At 61.4% G+C, this 18702-nt stretch overlaps 1 protein-coding gene across 1 annotated transcript in view; it reads left to right on the top strand.

Annotated features, from left to right (window-relative positions):
* Ptprs (protein tyrosine phosphatase receptor type S) overlaps positions 1-18702 on the top strand; it is a 51322-nt gene that overhangs the window by 14836 nt on the left and 17784 nt on the right. Inside the window, 6 exon segments of the mRNA XM_047530771.1 lie at positions 1240-1350; positions 2681-2692; positions 10618-10887; positions 12674-13255; positions 14030-14163; positions 14579-14723. Coding sequence (XP_047386727.1) covers positions 1240-1350; positions 2681-2692; positions 10618-10887; positions 12674-13255; positions 14030-14163; positions 14579-14723 — 1254 coding nt within the window.

The raw sequence follows: 18702 nt of genomic DNA, 5'->3' as shown, positions 1-18702 counted from the left end.
GGTCTTCCTTGACTCAACCAGGCCAGCAGGCCCGTGGGCCAGGCCCGTGATGTGAGCGTGCACTGGGTTGTAGTTTTTATGAAAGTGGAGGTTTCCGTGCAGGCCTGTGATCTCAGGCCTGCTTGTGAGAGTTGCTCATGCTTTGTTGGTAAGCGCGGTAAGCACGTGTGTCTCTCCGAGGCCCGTGACTCCAGACACGCTCAGCTTCCTTGTGAAACGGGGACGTATTCCAGGCTTAGGTCTCCAACATCCATGGGGAAATCTTGGCCTCGTTTTCATTAACTTGTATCATTAACTTAATTCGCGACTTCAGCGATTATTTAAAATGTTCGTAGGCAGCGAAGTCTGGTTTCAGGGCCTGGATTTCAAACATAGTGAGGAGGCTCATCCCTGAGTGGGCAGCCTGTGGCCCTGATCCCGGGGATGGGTGGCTGTGGTTAAAGTTGGCCGCCTCCGCCTGCCTTCCTTCACGGTCAGCCAGTCACCTGAGCCGGGCCTGTGATCTAGCCGCTTGGGTCAGCCTCAGCTTCAGTTGTGAGTGGAAGAGGCTTCCGTCAGACTCTGGTCACTAACAGTTGAAAATTCCCTTGTGATTACCGGAGTCCAGATGCGGGCGTCCCTTCAGTTATTTGTGAGCAGCAGAACCTGGGATCCAGGCCTGTGGTGTTGGAGGTCAGGTGTTCAGAGTGGCTGACTTGGAGGACTCCACATGTTGGAGCGACCCTGGCTCCTTTCCGGTGTCCCTCGGAGGTTTGGGTCCCGTCCTCTGACGCCAGACACACTGTGCCCACCCTGGTGGGCAGGCCCTAGACACTCAGACTCTGCGCAGCGGTCCGCCTCCTGTGCTTTGAGGCCCGCAGAGCCACCCCAGCCCCTGCATCCAGTCCACCACTGGTGGCCCTGGGACCCCGGGTCTCCTGGGAGGCCGTTGTGGTTGAATGCCCCTCCCCCAAGATGTCACTCGGTGCTTCCTTACGTCCACCCCAGCACACCCGTGGCCACCCCGCTGCCGTGTGACCTGCTCCTCTTCTAGTGGGAGCGGAGGATGTGCCAGGCAACCTGGGATGTGCCAGCAGTGCGGGCCAGGCCCGGGGTGGGGTCCAGCCGGACCTCGGGCTCGCTCTCGGGCGCGGTCGCCCTCTCCAGCTCTGCCGGCGTGGGAGGCAGACCAGCGGGGCCTGGGGACGGCCTCCGCAGTGCCCGGGCCCCTCAACGCCGGGTTCCCCCTTCTCCCCGCAGGGGCCCTGCAGATCGAGAGCAGCGAGGAGACGGACCAGGGCAAGTACGAGTGCGTGGCCACCAACAGCGCGGGCGTGCGCTACTCCTCGCCGGCCAACCTCTACGTGCGAGGTAGGGAGCGCGGCGCCCAGGTCCCCGCAGGGCCCCGCCCCGCCCCGCCCGGCGCGCCCGCCGCAGCCTCGGCAGGAGCCTCCGCGCGCGGGACCGGCGGCGCCTCCGGACCTCGGCTTCCTGGCCTGGGCACCGGGCGGCTCGGTCCTGCCCGGGCCTGTGCCGGGCGCCCCCGGGCAGCGGTGGGCAGCGAGCGGCGGGAGGGCCGGGAGCCGCGGCCCCGCCCCGCCCGCCGGCTTCCGTGGTGTGTGGTGCCCGTGTCGTGTGCTGGCTTCGCTTCTCCGGACTGTGGCCGCCCTCCCGCTTCCCCAGCCCGGCGCCCTCGTCCCGTGGGGCGGGGTCTCAGGCGGCCCCCGCTGGCCAGAGCCGGCTGGGTCTCCTCCCGAGGACCCGCAGGACAGCACTCGCCCGGGCCAGCGGGAGGACCGGCCGCGGCAGGCACACCACCGCGCCTGCTGGCCCCTGGGCCGGCCCGGGTTTCCACTCCCGCTCGGTCCGCCGGAGGCCTGGGTCCTCGTCCCGGTGCCTCCCCGAGGGCGCGGGGGCCGCCCTGCCCCGCGGCTGCCGACCCTGCCCCGGCGGCCACCCGGGGCCCTTCCGCAGGTTCCGGCCTCCTCCTCCTCCCGCACTCGCCCCGCCCTGGGCTCGTCCGCAGAGGCGGCGGCCACGCCCTCCCCGCCCACAGACCCCGCCCCTGCCCGCGGCCAGCGCTGCCCTGGCCCTGTAGCGCCCTGGGGCCTGGACCCTGGGCGCCCCCGCAGGAGGAGGCCGGTGGAGGGAGGGTGCGGGCGGGCGGGCACGTCTGAGCCGCGCGCACCGGTGAGTCGCCGCTCCGCGACCCTGGTGAGGGTCCTCGTCTAACCTGTTGCTTCTCTGCCAACTCCTGGGATGGGGTGTGCGAGTCTGGCGGGGCGAGAGGCAGCGTAGCCGGCAGGCGGGCGGGGGCTTCAGCCAGGCCGAGGGGCCGCAGCGGCCTCGGCCGGCGCAGGGTCCAGCCGGCCTCCTTCCTCCGGGGGCAGCCGAGGGACCAGGTCCAGCCTCCCGATCGTTGGCTGGGTCTCAGACACTCCAGAGCCGAGTTTAGAAAGCGTGGAGAGAGGCGGACGGAGGCCTTGCGTGTTGAGGCAGAGCGGAGGGAAGAAGGAAGATCATTACTGTTCTTTTTCTTTTTTAATTTTAATTTTTTTTTTGGTTTAAAGAGAAAAAAAAAAAAAAAACGATTGCAGCGTTAGCCTCGGGAAGTCCTCTTTTTACTCTCTGTGTTTCCCCTATTTTTTCTCTTCTCCCCATGTCATTGTGTTCCGCATCAAACCCCCTTTACATCCCTCAGAGCTTCGAGAAGGTTGGTGTGTTTTTTTCTTTTTTACTTTCTTTACCCACATTTTTACATTCCGAAAAAATGACACGCACACACACGAAACACACGTAGACGCCACGCAGACACGCAGACACGCACACGGCAGAAGCAGACTGAACCAAAACACGGAATACGGACAATTAGCGCAAAGCAAACCAAACAAAAAACCGCCAAGCGAGAGCAAAACCCAGAAAGACACGAAAACCTCAGCCGCGCCCAGCCCGGCTCGGGCCGGCCGCACACGTGCGATGCTTGCATTGTGCTCGCCTCTGCATCCGTTGGTAATGCTGTTGCTAAGTTTTTGCACTCCTCGTCGTCATGGTAACTGGGCCTGATGCATGCTGGGAGAATGTAAGACCTTCTCTGCATGCGACTCTTGTTGGTTTGGTTTGGTGAATTCCCAAAGCCTCTGTTGGAGTGTTTCTTGTCTTCCGTTCCGTTTTTTTGTTTTGTTTTGTTTTGGTTTATTTTTTAATTTTTTAATTTTTTTTTGGTTTCATTTTGTTTTCTTTTTTTTTTTTTTTTTTAAGTTTTGTTTCATTTTGGGGGGAGAAATCGACTAGTTGGTTTTTTCCCCTGCCATCCCCTTCACCTGGTCCCCTTCTCCCCCAAAGCGACTGTCTTTGGTTCTGTCTTGTTTCTGTGCCGTTTGGTTTCCGTTTCTTGGGCTGAGCTGTTCTGTGGTTGTTCTCCAAACGCATTGTGACTTAAAAGCCAGTGTTCCTGTCCCAGCCCTCATCCAGGAGGGCAGAAGGGTCCCACAGCTGGGATGCTGGGGCAGAAAGTGGCCGCCAGGCGTGAGGGTGGTGGGAGGTGGTGGAGATGGATGGCAGGCAGGCAGAGCCTGGGGCAGGGCACCTGGGGAGAGCAGCCCCCTCCAGAGCCCCTCCAGGGCAGCCATGCTGGACGGAGCTCAGGCAGGTGTTTTCTCATTCTGCCTCCTATGAGGCTACCCCACTGCCCCAGATAACCAAAAATAAATTAATAAAATAAAAAGAATTTGAGGTATAGCTGAAGGGGCATCAGAATTGGGCATGTCCACGTAAAGGTGACCCTCAGCGAGGAATAATGGTACCTCCCCCAGCAGTTCAGGCTGGGCACACGGTGCTGGGGACGGCAGCTGGTGGGATGACTTTATCGTCCCGGCCAGGCACAGATCCAGAACTGCTCATGCAAACACGCAGCAGGCAGACTGCGTGCGGAAGAGGCGCCTGCCCGGCCTGCTACGCCTCCGCCTCCCGGGCCTCGTTGGCTGCTCCCCTCCTCCCCTCAGGCTCTGAGCCCAGCACGGGTGTCTTTAGTCCAACAACAGCACGGTCACTTTCTGAGTTACCTGAGCATCAGAGCTGTGGAATTCTGGAGAAAACCAGGGGAATTTTGGACACAGCCTCTCCCCCACTCTGTTTCTCTGTCTCCTGGCTCTTCCTCCTCTCGCTCTCTCCCGCTGTCTCCCTCTCTCTCCCTCCCTCTCTCCCTTCTCTCTCTCCCTCCCTCTCGCCCCCCCCCCTCGGCCCCTCCCTCTCTCCCTCTCCCCTCATTTACAGACCTTCAGAGGTGCAGACCCTCTCTCTCCTGCTCCCTCCCCAAGAAAGGCAAGCCCTTGAGAGTCTCAAACCAACTCCAGATAAAGACCAGCCCTAATAAGCCTTGTAGGCTTCCGACCTCCAGCCCCCTGGCTGCGCAGCTTAGACGCTGGGCTTGGTTTCCTTCCCCTGCTGCCCTCGCCCGCCTTCTCGAGCCCCCCAGCCACTAGACCCAAGCCAAGCTGGCGAGAGGACCTTAGGTGCAGCGGAAGGGATCTGCTTCTCCCATGTCACTCAGCCAGCCTGACAGCTGCCACACTGGGAAATGAGGTCTCCCAGCCCCTCCACCAAAGCTAGGTCCTGGTGAATATCAGCTGAGGGGCTGGAGGGTGTCAGAAGACCCCTTGGACTTGGAGGCAGTGTGGCCTGGAACTGAGCTGTGCAGAGGTTCCGGGCACAGGACTCTGGCTGCCCGGGACTCCAGTCCTTTGCCCCCTCATGGCCGTGTGCCCTCAGCTGGACCTCTGACCCCCGGGCAGCCCTGTCCTCCTCCGAAGGATGAAGCCTAAACACGCCCAGCCTAGATGAGCAGAGAGCTGGGGAGCCCGGCTCCAGTCGCTCGCCTCCCCTGCCGGGCTGCCCCGCAAGCCCCTAGGCCCCCTGTGCACAGGAGGGTGTTCGGGAAGCTGCCGGAACATTGGGGGCAGAAGCTCATCCACCGCTCAGATCTTACTTCTCACTCGTGCCTTTCTGAGCCTGTCCCATGCTCTCACTTCTGCTAGCTCCAGCCCTGTCCCCAGGGACCAGCGGCTGCCCCGGGGCCCCTGCCCTCTTCCAGCTGGCACTGGAAGGGGTGCTCAGATGCCCAGCGGCCCTGCTCGGGAGCGCCAGCCCTCGGACCTGCCCGTCCGTTCTGCCCCGAAGGCTATAAGTCCTTACGCTGCTGCCGCCCACCTGCTCCCAGGGGCCCCCCCAGGCAAACTCCTGGCTGACCCTCCAGCTCCCTCTGGGCGCCGAGGGTGGGAGATTCAGACAGGCCCTTCTCCTAAAATTGCCAAAGGGCCAACACCAAAAATCCCTGGCCCCTTGTAAATGTCCTGCCTGGCAGCTCTGTCCCCAGAACCCCAGGGATGGTGCTCTCTGGCTCTGACAGGTGGCGGGGCTCGGGGCTCTCTCTGCTCACGTTCTGGCCTCTGTGGAGCTGTAGGCCTAGAAGGTACAGGGCAGCTAACGGTGGCGTCTGTGCCAGCCTGTCCAGCAGCACAGCGTCCTGGGACTCAGGACCCCTGTTTAATGGCTCTCAGTGCCAGCTGGGGACATGGGCAGAACGTCTACCACAGTGGACTTAGGTGCCTTCAGTGTTGTGGAGGAGGCCAGAGGGAAGGGAATAATCGCACAGAGCCTCAAGTTCTGAGTGGGGTCGCTGGGACGGGATGCGGGAGCCATGGTCTAGATGCTCCGGTCACAAGGTCTTCAGGACACTGACCGACCCCAGGCCTTTCCAGCCATTTCATGGGTCAGATGACTTTTTAAATTAAATTTCCAGCACCCAAGCCCTAGAATTGGTGGACGTGAGCGCTAGGTCTCCCTCATACCTCCTCTGTGGCCCCAAACAGTGGTGGACGCAGACACAGGGCCTGGGACACCTCTCCCTCCCTGCCACGCCCAGACTTCCAGGGGGCCCGTGGGCTGCTCCCCAGGCCCCTGCCGCAGCTGGCCCGGCCCCACCCTTGGCCCTGGTCCTGGGGCGGGGCTCTTAGAGCAGGACCCACCCCCCACCTCCCTGGGAGAGGGGCTCCAGGCGGGCGGGCTCCCCACCTGGGCCTGGGGGTCAGGAGGGGCCCTGCAGGAACACTGTGCTCTGAACCCCGCCTGCTGCCTGCACCCCACCCTGAGCATGGCTGTCTCCTCTGTGGGGGGCGTTAGATTACACCTTGTCATTGGAAAGCCCAGGTCTCAGCCACAGCGAGGGGGGCCAGGTAGCCAGTCGATTGGCAAGAATGGGGGGTCAAAGAGGGGAGAGAGAGTGGGCAAAACCCCCAGAAAAGACCCCGGCAGTCAAAAACTAGATGCCTATGGCACAGCACGACGTCCAGCTCAAAGTGCCCACAGCTTGCCAAGGCCCCTAGTCAGCCCATGGGCGGGGTCCAGGACCTTCGGGGCCTGCAGGCTGCTGTCTTCATGGCAGAGGGAGCTGGCGGCGGGAGGGCAGGTGGGTGGCAGGGGCTGAGCACCCAGATGGCGGGAGGGGGTCGGGTACCCCGACAGGTGTAATCTAAGCCCAGGTGACCCCGGAGGCTGCGCATCTCTGGGCGCCCCCCCATCCGCCTATTCATTTTGGAGTTTGGAGAAACACACAGAAGTTTCTCTCACCCCAAAGTGCCCAGCAGGCCCCCCTCGGAGCTGCGGCTTGCTGAACCGTTGACATGGCTGACACTGTCGGGTCCCTACCTAGTGCTTCAACCGATCACCTCACTTTTTGAGTTCCTTTCCCAACCCTCCTCTGCCCACCCCTGAACCCCACTTTTGATTTTTGAGTTTCTGCCTCTTCCTGCCTGGGGGAGGGGTCGTCTCCTGGTTGCTTTGACGGTTTTTGAGTTGTTTTTCCATGTGAATCGGGGTTTGAAGCGACCACCCCCCAACCTGCCACCACCCCACCCCACCCCCGCCGCCCACCCTCCTGACCCCCTCGCCCACGCGGGTCCCCTGCTGGGACCCCCCCGGCTACTCAGTGACGAGAAGAGCTGGGACCAGAGCCAGCTGCAGCGTGCTGAGGACCAAGGCTGGTGTGGTCCTTTATAACCCGCCTGGACCCTCCATTCAGGTCGGTAATTGGGGCGGGGGTCCCGCGGGCCTCTCTGTCCCGTGGGCTCTGTGCCCACCTTATTCTCTCACCTGCACCTCAAGCTTGCAGCCAGGGGTGGAAAGATGACGTGGGTGGGTGTCACACCACACTGGGCAGAACACAGCGTCAGCCGCCCACTCCCGCTGGCCGGGAGGGCGCCCGCGAGCCCTACAAAGCCCCGGGGAGATCTGTTACCCGGTGCCAGTGGGCACGAGATCCTCCTTCAAGTCGTGGCAAACCAGCCCTCTTCCTACAGCCCACCCTCAGAAGCAGGTGGGCAGTGTCCTGGGTACCTGAGGAGCCTTCGCAGCTTATGGGCAGACCTATTTAACAGATGGCTGCTGGCCATGTTGGGGATCCTGAGCACTAAGATTGCTGCTGTTGATAACTGCCCTCTGCCTTTAACTGATGTGAAATTAGCCACCCTCAATGGCAAGTCTATCCATACGCTCAAGATGTGTGTGACTCTTAGTGACGCAGTTAGCGATACTTTCCCAACTATGATGCCCCTCAGAAGATTTTTAAGATATGATAGACATGAACAGGGTTTTTTGGACAAGATGGTGGCACTGAAGAAGAGACAGACTGGCCAGATGCTAAAACTAGATCTTGATCCCTTGACGTTCCAGCAACCCCTTTGGTGTGAGCCTTTTACTGATGGCTTCTGCACATTTAGTGTGAAGGCTGCTGAACACCTAGGTCTTGTACCTAGGTGACGGGTACTTTTGCCCTCTTTGGTGTTCCCAGTGGGTACGGACGGTGCCAAGAAGGGACACCCAGCTATCATCCTTGCTACTTAACTGTGGTGAGCAAAGGCTCGTTTTGTGTCAGGGAAAGGGATCAGTGGGCCTGACTCTGGGCTCTGGCCACAGCGTTTCCTTGGCAGGCCTGCGACCTCTCTGGCCCTATGTCCTCATCTGCATATTGGGTCTAAGGACATTTGCTTCTTAACATCAGCAGGAAGGACAAAGCAAGGACAGGGACGTGCTTAATGTTTCCATTTTTAAAACTGATCCCCGACTTGCTGACATAGAGACTCTCTATTGGATCTCACTGGCGCCCGGGAGACTGGGTACTACCCTCTGCCCCAGGCCCGGCTTGAGCGCCTACCGCATGCGGGGCTCTGGATCATCCTCAGTCGGTCTCCTGCCTGCCCCCCTTTTACAGATGAGGAAATCGAGGCCGGGGCCGGTGCCTTCCCAAGGCCGGGGCTCCTTCAGCCAGGGAACGGGATTCTAGGGCCCCGAGCCATTGGCTGTGTGACTTGAGCCCCCGCCCGGGCAGGGCCTTGCTGGGGGGCTGAGGGGCTGCAGGAGAAGCCCGGGGCGGGTTGGTTTGCAGCGAAGCTCCTTTCTGCACGAGGATCCCGCCCCGCTGGCCCCGCGAAGCCCGGGCTCGTCCCTGGTGCCGGGCGGGAGGCCAGATCCTGTGTTCTGCCGGGGGCGGGGGGCACCTCCCGGGAAGCCACGGCCCCTCCGTTCAGACCCCGATTTTCAGCCCCGCACCCATTCCATCTTTTGTTCTTGCTCCGGGCGTTGTGTTGTTTCCGAGGGTTGTTTTCGTTTGTTTGGTTTTTTTCTTTTTTTTCTTTTTTTTTCTTTTTTCCTTTTTGCTTTTGCCTTTATCATTTTACCCCCTGGTTCTGTTTTGGACGTCGATGCCGTTTTCTGTCCTGGATTAATTAGCTCCCCCACGCTCATTCCCCCATCGTGTTCTGTTTCCATGACAACGCAGCCTCGGCATCCCCCACCCGAGCCTCCAGCCTCGCTGTGGATGCCGGCGCTGGCCAGGACCCCGTTGGCCGGCCGGACCCCTCCCCGCTCCCCATCAGCACCGCCCCTCACCTCCAGTCTGTCTGCATGCCCCTCCGCGTCCCCTGCCCCGCACCCCACCCCGTCTCCAACGTGACTCTGGACTTTTCGTGGGGCTTCGTTTTCCGAAGGGCTGCCAGCTTCCAGACAGACCCTCGTTCCGCCCGCCGGCCTTCCTCTTTGCCTCCCACCTGGATTCAGGGAGCAGGGCTTGGGGCTTCCGGGAGGGCGAGGCGGGGCAGAGCTAGGGCTCCTCCCTTCCCTGCCGCGAGACCCTCCTCCCTAGAGCAGGCCAGACCTCCAGCCCGGCCCTTGGACCGCAGCCCCGGGAGCCCCTGGCAGCCGGGGCGGGGCCGCAGTGGGACCCGTGCCATCCCTGGTGACCCCGCAGGTAGCACTGTGGCTGCCGCTGAGGCGAGTCTGCATCACCCAACCTGGGGAGGCACCCCCTGTGGGCCCCGGGGGTCCCCAGGGTCGCCTGAGTCTCCGCCCAGAACCCAGCCACTTCCTTCTTAGCAGAGCCTTTTGAGTCCAGGTGCCCGAGTCCATCCCGTCCCACCCCAGAACTCCCCAACTTCTGAAAATGGAGCCCCCGAAACGCATCCTGCCGCCTTCGTCCTCTGCGAGGTCGTCAGGGAAGGCGGCACCCCCGGGACGCGCCCTCGACGCCCCGCGGCCCCTGTCCCAGCTCATTCCCTGGTTGTCGATTATTATTATCATACTCCTACCCGATTACGATTCTGCCAGGGCTGTGATGTGACAATGTGACCTGTCACATTGGGTCACATCCGCTAGATTAGTATGCAGCGCCGGCGGGCCCTGCGCTCTCTGCCCCGCCCCCCGCCCCGTCTCTCTCCACTCATCCGTCTGCGCTCCGGTCCTCCCGGGCGCCTCCTGAGACCCCCTCTGCCTCTGCACCCTCTGTCCTTCCTCTCCCTCCTCCTCCTCTCTCTCTCTTTCTCTCTCTCTCTCTCTCTATTTTGCATGATGTTTGTGACTTTGAGAGCCGCATCTATGATGGAAACTTGTCAGACCGACAGAAGCTTTTAGAAGGGTTTCTAACCCAAAACCACAAAAATTTCATTAGAGTTTCTCATCTTTCCTTTGGGGAAGTGGGCGGGGTCCCTGTGTCACCAGAGGGGGTCAAGAGTGGGGGCCGAGCTGCCAGGCCTCCCTGCCTCCGGGCTCCTCTCTACAGGACCTTCCCTGGGGCCTGAGAACGGGGGTGGGTTGGGGGGGCAAGTCGGGCGTCCCCAGCACCCCTGCCCAAGGTGTCCCAGCCGGACCTTCCACACTCCGCGGGGTGGCCGCCCCACTCGGGAGCACACGGGGGCCGTTCCCCGAGCCACGCTGTCAGCAAAGATGAGAAACCGCTGATAAATTTTTGTGTCCATCCCTGTGCTGTGACCAGCCTCGCTGGTCTCCGACCCTGTTGCTCTGAGGTCAGCGCTTCGCGTCTCTACTCTGTATCGGTATCTCTCTATATTGTTTGTGGAGTTGCCTTTCTTTGACGTTTTGGTTTTTTGTGTTGGAATTTGGTTTTTTGATTTTGGCTTTTGTTTCCTTTTCATTTTGGGGGACGGTTGACAGGGGAGCAGCAGTCCTGTGTATATTTAAACGGCTTTCCGCTTTCTCCCTTTTTCCCGTCTTCTTTCTTTCCTTCCTCCTGCCTTCCTCTCTCCTCCTCCGCCACCTCCCCTCCCGCGCCTCTCGGCCGCCGCCACCCCCCAGTCCGCCGCGTGGCCCCCCGCTTCTCCATCTTGCCCACCAGCCACGAGATCATGCCGGGCGGCAACGTGAACATCACCTGCGTGGCCGTGGGCTCGCCCATGCCCTACGTCAAGTGGATGCAGGGGGCCGAGGACCTGACGCCCGAGGACGACATGCCAGTGGGCCGGAACGTGCTGGAGCTCACGGACGTCAAGGACTCGGCCAACTACACCTGTGTGGCCATGTCCAGTCTGGGCGTCATCGAGGCGGTGGCCCAGATCACGGTGAAGTGTAAGCCGGGGCGGGCGGGCATCTCGCTCGGGCCGGGGCCCAGCCCTGGTGCGTCAGCGGCTTTCCGCCGTGTGGGGCAGCCCCAACCTAGACAGCTGAGACAGGCCCTCAGAGACCCATGCCATCCTGGCCACTCAGGAGGCTGAGGCAGGAGGATGGCAAGTTCCAGGCCAGGTGGGCCACTTGGCCAGAGTGTCTCAGTGAAGTCAACAGGGCCGGGGTGTGGCTGGGTGGCAGAGTGCTCACCAGGTGCGTGCAGGCCTGGGTTCCATCCCAAGTGCCACAAACGGGAAAGAAAAGGCTGCGGTAGGCATGCACACAGTGCTGGAGGCTGCTGCTGGAGGCTTGGCCTCCTCCGGGCTCTTCCCGGAGGCTGCAGTGACCAGAAGCGCCGTGTAGCGAGCCGCAGCGGCTGTCCCGTGCACTTGGCTCTACTGCCGCAGGTGCTCCCCTGCGCGCTCGGCCGGCCGCACACTCATGCCCGGGGAGCACAGGTCTGTGGAAGGAAGCGCAGGCGTGGGGTCACTGGCAGAATTTTCAGCTCCATAATCTCATGGGGCTACCGTTGGATAGTCAGCCTGTTGCCACGCACATCCTAACCGTGACTCATTCTGAGCCCACAGAGGCGGGCAGCAGTGACCTAGGGCCCCTAGGGGTGTAACAGGGACACACAGTGCCCTTGAGACACCCAGAGTGATGGGCTCATCTTCCAGCAAAGTTAGAAGAAGAGCATGTCTCAGTCAAAAGACTGAAAACCGAACAGGCGTGAGCCAAAGAGGACAGGAACAGGATCTGGAGACGGTGGGACAGGCCGTGCAGGGTTTCAGGAAATCCGGAGAGGAACTGGGACCCTAGGTTATCAAGTTTAAAAGCCGTCAAGCGGGGACGAGCAAACTGTGACCTGTGGGCCCAGTCTGGCCCTCCGAGCGCTTGTTGGTGTAGATAAAGTTTTATTGGCATGTGGTCACACTCATTCGTTGACAGTTGTCCGTGGCAGTTTTTGGGTGACTGCTGCGGAGCAGAGTTAGAAAAGGCTGGCAGGCCTGGACCCAGGCTGTTGGAAGCTTTGGTGTAGCTGGTGTCAGTCATCCTGAGGGTCAGCCGCCTCTGGGCCTCTGTCGGTTGCTGTCTTGGGACACATGGGAGAAAGTCAACTGTGAACGAAACTCAGGCCCCCACTGCCGGGACAACAGGTGAAAAATGGGAGAACCTCACATGGCAGTGGGAACAGTGCCTCCTGCCAAGGGAGGAGGGACACAGGGCAGGCAGCGGGGGACAGCAGGGGTGGAGTGGAGCAGATGAGGCCCCGTGTGGAAGCCAAGTGCAGCGGAGAGCAGATCCGGGATGGAGCCCCAGCCTCGCGCGCTGGGCAGGGGCCCCTCCACTGAGCCACCTGGCCCTTTTTGTTTTATTTTGAGACAGGGTCACCTCCTGCCTCGGCCTCCTGAGTCACACCTGATGACAGGTGTGCGCCCTGGGCCACCTGTCATCCAGTTCTTAAAACAGGAAGCGGTTCAGCAGGGGCCGGCTGGGCTGGGGCGTAGCCGTTCAGCTTGGCCACCATGGAACCAGAGTAGCCATGGACAGTACCTCAGCATGGCTGTGTCCCGATAAAACTGTTCTTAGCGGCCCGGGTGCCACCCACGGCCGCCGCTGTAGATGAGACGAGAGGGCCCCTGACTCCTCCAGGGAAACCAAGCAGGAGAGGACAGTGTGTGGCCGCACGCCATGCGGCCTCTGGGGCCGCAGACGGTGTGCCCGACCCGCCACCTGCCTCCCTCCACAGCGCTCCCCAAAGCCCCTGGGACTCCCGTGGTGACGGAGAACACAGCCACCAGCATCACCATCACCTGGGACTCGGGCAACCCGGACCCCGTGTCCTACTACGTCATCGAGTACAAGTCCAAGAGCCAGGACGGGCCGTACCAGATCAAGGAGGACATCACCACCACGCGCTACAGCATCGGCGGCCTGAGCCCCAACTCCGAGTACGAGATCTGGGTGTCGGCCGTCAACTCCATCGGCCAGGGCCCCCCCAGCGAGTCCGTGGTCACGCGCACTGGCGAGCAGGCCCCGGCCAGCGCCCCGCGCAACGTGCAGGCCCGCATGCTGAGCGCCACCACCATGATCGTGCAGTGGGAGGAGCCAGTGGAGCCCAATGGGCTGATCCGCGGCTACCGCGTCTACTACACCATGGAGCCTGAGCACCCGGTGGGCAACTGGCAGAAGCACAACGTGGACGACAGCCTGCTGACCACTGTGGGCAGCCTGCTGGAAGACGAGACCTACACCGTGCGCGTGCTGGCCTTCACTTCCGTGGGCGACGGGCCCCTCTCGGACCCCATCCAGGTCAAGACCCAGCAGGGAGGTGAGGCCGGGGGCGTCAGGGCTGGGGCTCGGAGCTGGGGGAGCACAAGGCCAGGCGGGCCAGTGGCCAATGGCCACGGAGCGGCTTGGGGATCCCGCATGATGCTTTGAGAGCTTCTTCTGCTGGTATCAAAAGGCATGGAGTTGTCCCAGAAAACCAAAGCGTTCTGGCTTTCCTCGTAAAGTCCAGTGGGCCAGCCCCCAGGGCTCCTGGTAGCTGCGATTGAGACTGCAGTGCTGTGTCTCGGGCCCCCTCTTCTCTTAACTCTGGGGACCATCCGCATTTGGGTTTGAGAGCCCCGTCCGCAGCTGTCACTTGTAGGGACGGTGCTGCTTCCTCCGAATTAGTGAATGAGAAGTGCCTCAAGCCCCCCCGCACATGGCTCCTCCCTCTCAGGTGGAAGGACGGGAAGGCTGTTCGGTGTGGGGGCCCAGCTCCCGTGGGCTTCTGACTCTGCCCTGGGGGTTCAGGCTCTTGAGGCAAAGTCCAGGAAGACTGGGGCTGCTGCAGAAGGGGTGGGAGAGCCCCACTTTCAACCATGCCCCTTGCAGGGCAGGGAAGTTACTGGGGTGGTTGAAGAGAGGGACGGGATGGGGCTGGCCAGACAGGGGAGCTGGGGTTTCTGAGAGAATGAGAACTTCGGGGGCAGGTCGGAGCTCAGCAGCCCTTCCTCGAGGGCCATCCCGCGCTTGTCTTTGGGAGAATGAGGATCCTTTGTGTGGCCGCCCCCAACGCTGCCTCCCCCATTTCTGGTCATTGCTCCTTTTCCCCCAGTACCTGGCCAGCCCATGAACTTGCGGGCCGAGGCCAAGTCAGAGACCAGCATCGGGCTCTCCTGGAGCCCCCCACGGCAGGAGAGCATCATCAAGTATGAGCTCCTCTTCCGCGAGGGCGACCGCGGCCGAGAGGTACCTGCGGGGCTTAGGTGGTAGGGCGGAGTGGGCGGGGCTCGCCAGGCAGGGGCGGGGCTCGCTGGAGATGGGCGGGACCGGTCAGGAGGGGCGGGGCCCCCCGGAGATGGGCGGGGCCGCTCGGGAGGGGCGGGGCTCCCGGGGAGGGGGCCCCCCTCTGCCTCTGCTCGGCTTCCTGGGCCTCCCGTTCTTGCCTTTTATTGCTGAGTTTCTTCTTTCTGGCTCTGCGGTTTCTCTGTCTCTGTCCCTTCCCCGCTGTCGCCTCTGACCCGCTTCCTCTTCTCTTTGTATCTCCGTCTCATCATTTTCCCTCCTGACTCTGGCCTTTTCCCCTCTTTCTGTCTCCATCTCTCTGTCGATTCCCCTGTCTCCATTTCTCCGTCTCTGTCTCCCTGTCTCTCCCGGACCCCAGGTGGGGAGGACCTTCGACCCCACGACGGCCTTCGTGGTGGACGACCTCAAGCCCAACACCGAGTACGCCTTCCGCCTGGCGGCCCGCTCGCCGCAGGGCCTGGGCGCCTTCACCTCGGTGGTGCGGCAGCGCACGCTGCAGTCCAGTACGTGTCTCGGCGACCGCCCTTCTCTGCGGGGGGGACCGCGGCCTGGCGCAGCCGGCCCTCAGGGCCTGACCGGGCAGAGCCCGCCGCAGGGGGTGGGGGGGCGCCTGCGGCCGACTCCCTTCGCCCCTGGACCTCCGACGCATCGCCAGTGCTGTGCCTCGGTTTCCCCACCAGCACAGTGAGGGTCTCGCCGTGGGGTCCTCTGTGTCCCCAGGCCTGTTGACTTGGGTTGAGAATTAGGGACCAGGAGAATGGCTGACTTCGCCCTGGTTCAGGACACGTGGCCCGGCGCACTCTCTCCCTCCTCCTCTGGCCTGGCTCTGAGGCCATCCCCAGGCCTCTCCACAGCTGGCACCAGTGGTTGCCAGAGAGAGTGGAGGACACAGTTGAACCCCCCACGTGGCCCTCCTGCCCAGCAGGGAGCAGCGCCTCTCTGGGCCCAGGCCCTGCTCCGGTCCCGAGGGCCGGGGTGCGCTCAGATCTGATTGGCGGGTTCTTGGGTCCCTGCAGTTCTCTGCTGTGCCTGCCCGGGCTCCTGTCACAAGCCACCCTTCATCCAGCAGCTGGTGTGGGCCACCCTGTGGCCCCTGCCACCACCTCCACCGTGGCCCTCCCTGCCTGCTCTGTGCTGGGGCCCGAGGAGGCCCCTTGCTGTCTCCTGCTGTGCCCCTCCTGTGCCCCGGTCCACCGTGGCCTTCCTGCTGCGGCCCTCGGTCTGTTGTGGAAGCAGCGTGGCCTTCAGACTTCAGGCCCCGAGTGCGCGCTCACGGGGGCATTTTGGGTTAGTCAAGGGTGCCATCGGCTCGGGCCGGGTGTCAGAGTGGGGCATGGAGACGCAGCCCCATGCCTGCCCCCTCCTTCCGCTGCCCATGTGAGCGCCGAGGCACCTGGGCACATCTGTCAGGTGGAGGTCAGTGAGGGTGGCCTGTGGCTTGGGTGGCCACCTGAGAGGCTGGCAGAGGTGTCACAAAGGTGAGTACCAGCTAGTCTCAAGCAAGTTCACAAACACAGCCCACCCTGCGTGTCCCCTGGCCCCCAGCAGCTCTGGGCTGCATGGCCCAGAGCCAGCGCTGCCCCAGGTCCCCTCCTGAACCCGGGCTCAGGCCGCCGGAGGCTGGCCAGCTTCTCACGTGCCTGCCCGGCCCTTCCTGAGACATCACGCAGGTTGGGCTGGATTGTGAAGGACGCGGCCTCCACGGTCGCCTAGAAAGCGGCTTCGGCCCAGCCATGCGAACCTCCGGGGCGGCCCAGGACAGGGAGTGGGGGGAAGGGACTCCCCACTTCTTGCCCCAAGACGGGTGGGGCCCGAGAGGAGCAGCAGCAGAGACTCAGGGCCAGGCGTACCCCCGGGGCTGCGGGCTCCTTAGTCTGAGCACAAGGGTAGGTGGAGGTCAGATACTCGGCATGGGTCTCCTGAGACACTGTCCCACCTGCCCGCCTCCAAGGCCTCGGGCCCACTGCGTCCGAGGCCCACCAGAGCCTGGCCCAGCCCTGTAGCGCAGCGCCGCCTCCCTCGTAAAGGTCTTGTAAGTTAGCAGGTGAAGAGTGGAAGGTAGGTAACAGACTGGGAGATTTCCGGACGGCGTCTTTCTTTCTTTTATTATGGTTTTTCTCATCATCACCACCATCACCGTCGTTTCTTATTTTATTATGGTTTTGGTTTTATTTTTCCTCCCCCTTTCTCAGCAAATCCATTCCTTCTGGTACATTCCCTGGTTGGTTTTTCTGCTCCTGCCTGATTCCCCTGGGCACGTTGGGTTGGGGTGACTGGTCAAGAAACGGGAGAGGGGCACCCAGGTCTAGTTTCAGAGGAAGGGTTTCCCGTGTTTCACTTGGAGGCTGGAGGGCATTGTCGCTAAGCTAAGCTGCGGGCTGGCCTCTGAGGTCCGGGAGGCACAGCGCCTTTGCAGACGGGAGCCCTGCTCCACCTCTGGACCTCAGAGCCCAGCAGGATGTGCACGTGGTCGAAGGTGCCAGATCCATGAACAGAGGAGTGGCCTCTCCCTGCAGGTGAGGCAGGCCAGAGTCCTGGGCAGCTCCAAGTGGCTCCAGCCACCCTCAGCCAGACGGCCAAGGGCAGCGAGGCCTCGCTTCAGGGCCTGCTTTGCTGTTCCCTCACCTGTGAATTGGGGCCCGCCCTGGCTTCTAGAATGTCCAGAGAGGCGATGGGAACGTGCCCTGGGGCTGGGCTACTAGCAGGTCATCACCAGTGACGATGGCAACCCCCCGGGAGCTCTGAGACCCCTGCCTGCTAAAGCCCCAGGCTGGGGTGGGACAGCCGCAGCCACCTGCGTGGCCACAAGGGTTGAGCCGTGCCACCCAGGGACAGCCTCACGGGTGGCACGTCCAGGGCCCGCTGGGGTCTGGAAGTGCAGGACGGGGGAGGTGTCGCTCGTCGCCCCAGTGACAGCGTGGGCCAGCAGGGACTGAGAGGTGGAGACGCTACTCCGTGGGAACAAGCACTACTGTTCAGCTAACACTGCCTGGCACACAGTAGGTGCTCCACAAGGCTGTTGGAAACGTAGATATGGAACAGCATGGTGGGGGACAGGAAGTTGGCACTCAGTCAGCAGAAGCTGCCAGCGGCGTGTGACTAGCGGAACCCGGTGCCAGGCACCCAAGGTGTGGGCTGCGACGACTATGTGCCGCGCCTCTGGTGCCGCCTGGCACACCCACGGTCAGGGCTTGATCAGTGGCACTTGCTGTAAGAAGTTGGCCTGGGCTAGGTACACAGCAGTTGCTCAGGTTAGTACTCTGTCAGTCTGCAAGAGCCTCACATGGCGAGTGCTGTTACTCCAAACCTGCAGTCGTTGCCTGCAAAGCCCTTGGCACAGAGTGCAGCTAGTAGGTGCTCAGTAAGTTACAGCCATTAGTATTTTTATGTAAGGTCCTCAGCACAAAACCATGCACACAGTAGGTGATTAATAACTATGAGCTATTACTGTTAAACAGTAACATTCTGAGCACAGTGTTTGGCTAAGTAGGTAGGTGCTTGATGTGTTGGAGCTCTTATTCTTTAAGGCTCTTAGCGCCTAGCACATAGTAGGTGCTTAATGTGTGTGTGTTTTCCTCTAACTCTCCTAGCAGGGTACCTGGCACCCAGTAGGTGCTACGTAAATGCTACCTGCTACTCGTCTTCAGAGAACTGTTGGCATGCCCGGTCCCTAGCAGGTGCTCAGTAAATGAGACTTGCTATTGATCGCGGTGGACTCAGCGCAGTGCTGGGGTACAGCAGCACCCACAGTAGGCTCCATGGGAGCTGGCACGCCTGCTCCCCGACATTTGGCGTCCAGTAAATGGGCACTGTCATCACTCTCCAAAGTGCTCAGCATGCTAACTGGCACACAGTAGGTGCTCAACACATGGGCATTGATTTTATTTTCCAAGTAAGGCCAAGTGGGGCCCTAAGGAGAGTGAGCTCTGGGTCCCCGTGGCCACACATGGTCAGTGAACACATGCTTGGCCCATAAAAATCTGTCACTGTATTTTAACATAAAATATTTGAAGCCCTTGTTACCATGCCTTGCACATAGTATGTGTTCAATAAATAAGGGTGTTTGTTATCTGTGAAGCCTTTGTCAGGGGCCTGGCACATAGTAGGTGCCCAGTGTATGGGGCCTTATTGAGATTCTTCTGGCTTGGTGCCCAGCACATAGTAGGTGCCCAGTAAATGGGGCCTTATTGAGATTCCCCTGGCTTGGTGCCTGATACATAGTAGGTACCCAGCGAATAATAGGTACCCAGTGGATGGTACCTTATTGCACTTCCCCTGACTTGCTGTCTGGCACATAGTAGGTGCCCAGTAGATGGGGCCTTATTGAGATTTCCCCTGGTTTGGTGTCTAACACATAGTAGGTACCCAGTAGATGGGGCCTTATTGAGATTCCTCTGGCTTGGTGTCTGGCACGTAGTAGGTGCACAGTAGTTGGGGCTTTTATTGAGATTCCCCTGGCTTGGTGCCTGGCACATAGTAGGT

This window comes from Sciurus carolinensis, chromosome 17 (genome assembly GCF_902686445.1).
Source record: "Sciurus carolinensis chromosome 17, mSciCar1.2, whole genome shotgun sequence".
NCBI classification, from domain to species: domain Eukaryota; kingdom Metazoa; phylum Chordata; class Mammalia; order Rodentia; family Sciuridae; genus Sciurus; species Sciurus carolinensis.
The sequence above is the reverse complement of the archived record's forward strand: the minus strand, read 5'-3'. Positions and strand labels throughout refer to the sequence as shown.